We start from the raw sequence: 9362 nt of genomic DNA on the forward strand, positions 1-9362 counted from the left end.
GGATCTTTCAGCACCAAAAATTGAAGCTGATGTGAACACGCCTAATGTTGATGTACAGTTACCATCAGCTGACATCAGTGGACCAGAGGTGGATCTCAAAGCTCCTGATGTTGATCTCAATGCTCCATCAGGGAAGATCAAATTTCCCACACTAAATAAGTCTACCTTCAAATTCAAACCAAAAGTGCCAACTCCTGATATCAATGTTGATGCAGACATTAAAGCTCCCAAGGTTGAAGCTAATCTCGAAGCACCAGAGGTAAATGCAAGTCTTCCCAAAGCAGAAATTGATGGCCCTGACGTCAACATTGATCCCCCCTCTCCCAAATTAAAGTGGAACTGGAAGAAGCCCTTCTCAAAACTCAAACCACCAAGCCTAGAAGTTGATGCAGATCTGGAGGCAGGACTTGATCTGCCTGATGGAGATATAAATTTGCCAAGCACAGATCTCAGTGCCCCAGATGTGGACCTCAAAGCACCAGAGGTGGATCTCAACGCACCAGAAGCTGACATTGATGTACCATCAAGCAAATTCAAACTACCGCCAATTAAATGGCCAAAGATGAAGGTGAAAACACCTAGTGTTGAAATTGATCCAGATGTAAAGACACCTGATTTGGATGTCTCTATACCCAAGGTGGAAGCAGGACTTGATACTCCTGAGGTTGATGTCAATTTACCAGACACCATCCTTAAAGCACCAGAGGTGGATCTCAACACACCAGAAGCTGACATTGATGTACCATCAAGCAAATTCAAACTACCGCCAATTAAATGGCCAAAGATGAAGGTGAAAACACCTAGTGTTGAAATTGATCCAGATGTCAAGACACCTGATTTGGATGTCTCTATACCCAAGGTGGAAGCAGGACTTGATGCTCCTAGTGTTGATATCAATTTACCAGAGACCATCCTTAGAGCACCAGAGGTGGATCTCAACACACCAGAAGCTGACATTGATGTACCATCAAGCAAATTCAAACTACCGCCAATTAAATGGCCGAAGATGAAGAAGACACCTAGTGTTGATATTGATGCAGATGTCAAGACACCTGATTTGGATGTCTCTATACCCAAGGTGGAAGCAGGACTTGATGCCCCTAGTGTTGATATGAATTTGCCCAAAACAGATCTCAGTGCCCCAGATGTGGACCTCAAAGTGCCAGACCTCAGCCTCTCTCTACCAAAAATTGAGGGTGATCTAGATGTTCCGGTCCTAGATGTTAATTTGCCTGATGCAAACCTGAACGCACCAGAGGTGGATCTCAACGCACCAGAAGCTGACATTGATGTACCATCAAGCAAATTCAAACTTCCGACAATTAAATGGCCGAAGATGAAGAAGACACCTAGTGTTGATATTGATACAGATGTCAAGACATCTGATTTGGATGTCTCTATACCCAAGGTGGAAGCAGGACTTGATACTCCTGAGGTTGATATCAATTTACCAGAAACCATCCTGACAGCACCAGAGGTGGATCTCAATGCACCAGAAGTTGACGTTGATGTACCAAGCAAATTCAAGCTACCGACAATTAAATGGCCGAAACTTAACCTGTCTGGACCAAGAGTGAAAGCGCCAGACGTTGAAGTTGATGCAGATGTAAAGACACTGGATTTGGATGTCTCCATACCAAAAGTTGAGGCAGGACTTGATGCCCCTGGTGTTGATTTAACGTTACCCAAAACAGACCTCACTGTGCCAGATGTGGACCTCAAAGCACCAGACCTGAGTATCGATCTAGATGCTCCAACTCTCAATGCCGATCTGCCTAAGTTAGATGCTAAAGTCGAGGCGCCTGATTTGAATCTCTCCGCACCGGAGATTGAGGCTAGTGTAAACGTGCCAGATGCAGATCTTACGGGACCAGATTTGGATTTGAAGGCCCCGAGTATGGATGTCGACGCTCCCTCCAGCAAAATGAAATTGCCTCACTTTAAGCTGCCTAGATTGCATCTGACGGGACCAAAGGTAAAGGCACCCAGTGCCAGTGTTGATGCCCCAGACATCATTGTACCGTCAGTCGATGCTGGAGTTAGTGTACCAACAGCTGATGTAACTTTACCACAGTTGGATGCTGATGGACTTAGTCTTGACTTGAAAGCTCCCAAAGTTGAGGGCAGTATCACCACCCCAGACTTACCAGAAGTGGATGTCAAAAGCCCTGAAGTAGATCTTAATGTTCCTGATGTCAACCTTGATGCAACCTTGATGCAAACACCAGATCTTGAAGGTCCAGATGTGGACTTGAAAGTTCCAGACGTGGATGTAGATCCACATTCAGGAAAATTCAAAATGCCTCATTTCAAATTACCCAAATTTTCCGGTTTCTCCAGTCTAAAAGTGAAGCAGCCTGATCTGGATGCCAGTGTGGATGTGAGCGCTCCTGAAGTGGATGTTGAGGTTCCCAAAGTTGAGGCACCCCGTGCTGACCTAAATCTCACTGCTCCAGAGGTCAATGGTGATGTCAATGCTCTAGAAATTGATGGTCCTGAGGTTGATGTAGCCGCACCTGACATCAGTGTCGATGCATCAAAGCCAAGGTTCAAATTCATGACTCTCAGGAAGCTTAACCTGCATGGATCAAAAGCAAAAGCCCTTGATGTTGAGGACGATGGAGGTGTGGACACAGATGTGGATATTAAGCTGCCAGAGGGAGACATACCACTGTTCAAAACACACACACTGCCACAAAACATCATTCAGGATCTGTTGAAGTTCAATGGTGCTGTAGACCTGAGCAGTGACCCTATTAATCCTGAATTAAAAAAAGGTATTAGTACTTCTAACCTGCTTAACCAGGGGCAGCAAGCAGGACCAATTGACATCAGGGAAAGGTTGAGATTATTTGCTTCACGATCGTCATTGGATAAAAGCCTGGATGATATATCCTCGGTAGGAGTGACCACGCCCTCCCTGGAGGTCAGTGTTAATGCCCCAGCAGTTGAAGTCAATGCAGATGGGGAAAGCCCCACAAAAATCAAACGGGGAACATTTAAAGTTACAAAGCCTGAATGTGACAAAAACTACCCTGTGATTGTTAAGTCTGAAAAAGATGAGAATGAAAAAATGTCAATAGGTCTCTCCAATATGCTTGGCCTTCCAACCAAAGATGACTCCGATGGAAATTGCTAAATATCTGTGGAGCTCTCATCTTAGTCAACTGATTCAAACAATCATACACAAAATGAAAGAAGTTTGTAAAGCCAATATCTACTCACACGCTCAGTCTAACACGCATGTCTAACATCCTTAAATATTGAACGCTTCGAAAACATGAGAGTGGGATGAACTGAGTTTGTAATACTGTAAGTAATGTTATATAAGGTGCACTGTAAGAGAAATGTGATAATAAGATGTTAATATATGCTACTTAACATTTGCTTTAATACACAGTATAATGTGATTGTGTGTGAAGTTTTATGTGTACGTGGATGTCTATATTTGTGAGAGGCTAACTGAGTTAATGTTTTGCATAAAGTATTGGATAAACTATGAAGTCCAGTTGCCACAGCTGCTGAATGCTTTGTATTATTCTAATATGCTACACATTTTTATAAACAGCCCGGTTCCATATTTATATTAAACTATATGTGAACGTCATTTTATTAAATTGTTTTAATAAATCTTTACAAAATATGGAGTCTTGTTGACTTAATGTACCACAAGTATATGCAGGAGCAAAAAGTCTACTATAAGTCTACTAAAAGCCCCATGTACTTGACATGAAATGGACAGTCTCCATAAACACCAATTTGAAAAAGAACACTTGCAAGTTGTAACAAAATATGCACTTCGATTTTCACTAGTCATGTTTCAAGAGCGGACCCATATTTATTACTGTAAAACGAAGGAAACAAAATACAAAATAAATGAATTACACCACATTCCCCATACAGTTATGCAACCAATGGATTAAAACCATATGTCAAAAAGTCAAATCTGAAACCTAAAAACACAAAAGATCCAAACAGTAGCCACCCTGAACGGAATCCACCAGCACATTTTATTGCCAAGTATTTACAGCCACCGATAATGACTTTGGTTGGATTTAAACACTTTTGACAACACATAGCAAGCTCTTACACAAGGTAAAATGTGCTTCTATGTTTGCTGAGTGTTATAAGATATCAATACAAGGCAAATCATGTAAAATAATCATTTCTGGCTAACTGACCTGACTAAAAATGGAAAAAAATAACGATACTGTGCCTGTTGGCTGGTTTCTTGAAAACTCCCAACACAGGAACAGTAGGACATTTAGAACAGTAGTTAGAACAGTAGGACATTTAGAACAGTAGGACATTTAGAACAGTAGTGTGCTACACAGAACAGCGGAGACACTGTTCAGGCCAGAAGCCAAATGAACTCCTCACAGAGGAGACGAAGGGACTGAAGTTACATACTTTAGCTTTAACTGTTGCCACCTGAAACAAGTGTGCAGTTGATTAAATCCACACAGTTGTTTGGTTAATAGCTTTTTTTCATGTTTCATGGCTGTATTAATACTATTTTCTGACACAATCAGACCCCTTTCACAACTTCTGGCAATTTCTAGGCAGGTGTCTCAGAGCAACCTAGACTATAGACTGTGTACTTATTACGGGATGAATTGGTTTGAGTTGCTTTATCTTTAACGTTAGTATTCTCTTTCTCATGTGAACAGTTTCAACACTGACACAAGGCCGTGTGGTCACATATATTTGGTACTCTTAATCCCCCTGCTTCTATCTTTGTTTCTGTTCCTCTCAAAGACCACAGGAATACCTCATAAACATTGTCTGTAGCCATCTACAGTGTGAATAGTTTTAAAGGCACCCAGTGCAACTTTCGAGGCTTAAAAATAAACGTAGTAAGTTTCAATACCTCCATACCATTACATATCGACATTCAAGGAGTAAAAATGAGACGTCGTTGTGTGGTGAGAACTGATAGAAAATCGTAAACAACAATCGCCGCCATTTTCTTTATTTATTGGTGCCACCAATAAATAAAGCAGGATTCCAGTCAATGGAAAAATGGCCTCTCCCCACCGGCGGTTGTTGTTGTTTAGTTATTGAAACGTACTACGTTTAAAAAAGACTAGAAATTGAATGTTTATTTTTCGAGTCTCAAGCCTCGAAAGTTGCACTGGGTGCCTTTAAACATGATCTCATCTGCCATCACCCTACGGAGTCCACGCTAATGGGAGTTGCATGTTGAATAGTTAAAATAGTTTTAATGGTTGGATAGTAGTTCAATAAACTTGTCATGATGAGGTCGGTCCAAAATACTGCTGGGTGATTTGGTAAAAAATCTGGCAGACAATAATTTGTATCTGTCAAGAGATATTAGGTTTAGGTTTTCCAGATCAATAAGGACACAGTACATACCAATGGCTTAGAAGATCTCATTCTATAGATTAGATTACACACTTGTTATGTGGTGTGTAAAGTAATTGTGCATATCTGTTCAGAACTAAAATCAGTCGAGAATCTGAGCAAGAAGTTCAACACCAATCCATATCCACCTGATCAGAACTCTGCAGGAGTCGGGTACACTTTCCCAAAGTTCCCTTAGAGATCAGTCAAAAACGAGCATTAACAATAACAACAACAACAACAACATCAACAAACAAAAACTCGGGAGTTGGAGCCATCAGACAACATCATAGTCAGAGGGGTGGGCAGTAAACAGTCCTTCAAGACTGATCCCAAAAGTAAACAAAAGTCACATTCTGACACTTGGCGTCGTCTGTCTCTCCAGATCCCTCAGGCGCTAGACAGAGAAGTCTTACACATGGCTACGCCTGGGTGAACTACTCCCCTACACTGTGTCATCTGTAGGCAGCAACACCCCAACACCCCCACACACCCCCACACACACCTATGCTTGAACGGCTACAGCTCTCACAGACAGAAGACTTGGGTCGATCCACCGCAGTGAGCAAGCGAGTGGGTGAGCCGCGGCCGCCTAGTGGGCGTGCTGCCAGCGCGAGGGCCAGTCGTCCTCCATCCAGCGCTGTAGCAGGCGCAGCACGTCGATGCGCTGGTACAGGCGGCACAGTTCGGTGAGCTCGCGCACGCTCCTCTGGTCGTTGCGCAGCAGGAACTCCTGCGTGGGGCTGTGGCTCACGGAGCCCTGGGTGCGGTGCTCCAGCAGCGCCAGCTCGTCGTAGCTCATGCCCCAGCGGCTGGCGAAGTTCTTCCAGTTCTTGACCGCGCAGTGGGCCGGGTCCAGCTTCTGCTGCAGCCGCTGGAGCAGGTCGCCGTCGTTCATCAGGTCGCTGATCATGGGCGGCGGGGCTGGGAAACAGCACTCCTCACCACACGGGCTGTTCAGGTACTCCAGGTCCTTTGTGAAGCCTGGAGGTCAGATAGATGTTATAATAATAATTCAAATTTCTATAGCGCTTTTCTAAACACTCAAAGACGCTTTACAAAGCAACAAAACAGGACAAGACAAGGCAAGCAAACAAGACAACACAACACAACTGGAAAATAAGAAAGACAACAGATCAAGCCAAAACAAACAGACAACTAAAAGTTAGAAAAAAAGAAAACTGGACATGTGAGTAAGGGAGGGAAGGGAGCAGGGGAAATTATAAGGTGAAGGCGAGTTTGAAAAGGTGAGTTTTGAGGGACTGTTTGAAAAGTGTTATGTTGGGGGCCTGACGGATGTGGATGGGGAGGTCGTTCCAGAGGGAGGGAGCAACAGCAGTTATAGACAGGGGTCAGCTGGATTCAAGAAGAGTACCATCTAATTAAGATGCAGGGAAATGTATATATGCAAAAAGGAATATGCTAATGTTAATAATAAATAATATATTACAGAAAATTGGTGATCACACATCGCACTGACATTACTAGTGATTGGCACTCTTGTAATAGGAAATGGTATTTTCTGACTAGAGAATATGCTACTCATGTACTGTAATATACAAACACAAAACCATCGTAATTCAACAAGGAGCCGTTCAGGATGTACAAATCAACATTAACGCAGTTAGAACTTCATTTACCTGAAGAGATTGATGGTCGGCAGATGCAGTCATTCCCATCATTTTCCACTGGCTATGAGGAGAACAGATTTTGAAATGATTATTTGTAATACTAATATGGAACATGTGCAGTTTCCTGTTCCCATTGCGTCAAATGAAATAAAAAACCTTGTGCTTCTTGGTAAGTGTAGGAGGAAGTGATGCAGATCTGCTGCCCACAGTATAAAGTAAAAGTACAACGGCTTCTCCTCTGCAGGAAGGGTGTCTACACTGTCCACTTAAAAAAAAAATGTTTAGCTCTGCAATGGCAAGATATGAGCCATGATCTAGTTGATCTTGTTTCCTTCTACCCACTGCATTAGCCTGTGGTAAAAACGTTCAGGGGACAGGTGTAAGACTGCTGCTTTAGTCACAGCACCATGGTAAACAGACATACAGTAAGACCAAATAAGTTGTGTCTGGTGTCTATCAAAAAAGTCAAAAAGTGATGATTCAAGGGGGGTTTCACCATGCACTATATACATCCTTCGGTCCTCCAATTGTTGTCATCACATGCTCCATCCCATGGTGTCAATTACGTATGTCAGCAGCCTTTCCTGCTACTGTTTAGGCCAGGTATGTTACATCGTGACTTATGTCTGCTTAAGGGAGGTCCCCATGGTTCTGCTAATGTGTTTATCATGTTCCTCTTTGGGACAAATTATTTGTGTATGCACCAAAATGCATATTGCAGACCTCAGGGACATATGGGAATACCATATCTTTCAAACTTACACACAATCAAAAGAAAACTAATCTCCACCCAGTACCTTAAGGTGTAAATCACAAAAATGTAACTACAAGCCGCTGACGTGATATGTCACTTTGCATAAAAGCGTCTGGTTGACCTGACTTTTAACTCCAGGATTGGCCTGATTCCACCCTAACACATGACATCACTCACAACACAGTTGGTCTGACCTCGTGCTGTAGGACGAGTGGTCAGGCTTTAAGCGGCACCCACCTGTTGTATCCTGCCTAATGGGGACATTAGACACCCAGGGGTCATGGATGGAAACTGCAATGTCACTGTATCTGAACACAGAAAAAAAGACACAAGCAATCAAAGACAATAAAGCAAACACACTGGCTAATATGATCAATGTGAGGAGTGGATGTAATGGCCCATGCTTTTAAGAGAGTGCAGTAATATAAATTCAGTAACTGAACGTCATTGTTAATGGGCAGATCACAATTTATGCTCTGCAAATAGAATAGAAGCGATGTGTTCTCGTCAGGATCACTGCTGAACTGAGACGGCCTGCCGCAGCCTTGCATGAGTCTCAAGGCAGACTAATCACCACAGCAGATCCTCTTCTAGGACCAATTTAGTGTTGATGAAGAGCAAAAGATGGCAGACACAAATTATCTCTCTACGACAGTATGATGGGATTTCATAATAAAATTGTCAGTTTGTGTTAATGAAAAGATACAACTTGATTGGGTAATGGTGTCTTTCTTTTTTTTTTAAAGATTTATTTTTGGGCTTTTTATGCCTTTATTTGGATAGGACAGTTGAAGATATGACAGGAAGCGAGGCGGAAAAGTTGGGGAGAGGATTGGGAAATGACATCAGGCCAGACTTGAACCTGTGTCAGGCCAGACTTGAACCTGTGTCCCCTCGGGCAATGTAGCGAGAGAGAGAGAGAGAGAGAGAGAGCTTTATCGGTAATGATGTCTTGACACATATCTGAGATCTCTCAGAATCAGTCACAATCAGTTGATCTCATGGAGCAGAGGAATCATCACCCTGCCACCACTTCCTCTACTCATGACACCACTTCCTCTACTCATGACACCACTTCCTCTACTCATGACACCCCCTCCCTGACACCCTCATCCTTTTATTGAATACATGTTTGGGGTGCCCATTTGAAATAAATCTTCATTATCAATGATAAATATATTGTATAATGGGCTGAAATGGAAGGCACCCAATGCATTCACTTTAATTATGTCAAATTAAGATTCACTAACTGTTCTTGCACATGAGAAACTGTTTCTTTGTAAATAGTCGACCATGTCAACCACCAATAAAACATTTTGATAACAAAACAACGTAACTTTGCTTCTCTCAACAATAAACATGTTTTGTGAGTCAGTCTTAGAGACACTGGTGACTCTGGCAAAGGCCTCCAGGCAATGATGATGTTTTTTGCATTGAGAAAATGATATACAAAATATTGTCCTGTATGGCTTCATTTAGTTAGGAGATTCAACATGAACATACCTTGGGGCTCTGTGACTTGAACTGGATAGGTGGACTTTAGTGACTGCAAGTGACAAACCAACACGAGGAAGACTTAGGCTTAGGCTCATGACCACATAAACCAAAGTAGG

The 9362-nt window shown here is 42.6% G+C and overlaps 1 protein-coding gene across 1 annotated transcript in view; it reads right to left on the reverse strand.

Moving 5' to 3' along the window:
* Positions 1-5956: 5956 nt before the first annotated feature.
* edaradd (EDAR-associated death domain) overlaps positions 5957-9362 on the reverse strand; it is a gene marked incomplete at both ends in the record, with an annotated part of 9180 nt that continues 5774 nt past the window's right edge. The window contains 2 exons of the mRNA XM_080848566.1: positions 5957-6348; positions 9253-9295. Coding sequence (XP_080704692.1) covers positions 5957-6348; positions 9253-9295 — 435 coding nt within the window. The remainder of the gene's footprint in view (positions 6349-9252; positions 9296-9362) is intronic.

The sequence above is a fragment of the Sprattus sprattus genome, assembly GCF_963457725.1.
Source record: "Sprattus sprattus genome assembly, chromosome: 12".
Lineage (NCBI taxonomy): Eukaryota > Metazoa > Chordata > Actinopteri > Clupeiformes > Clupeidae > Sprattus > Sprattus sprattus.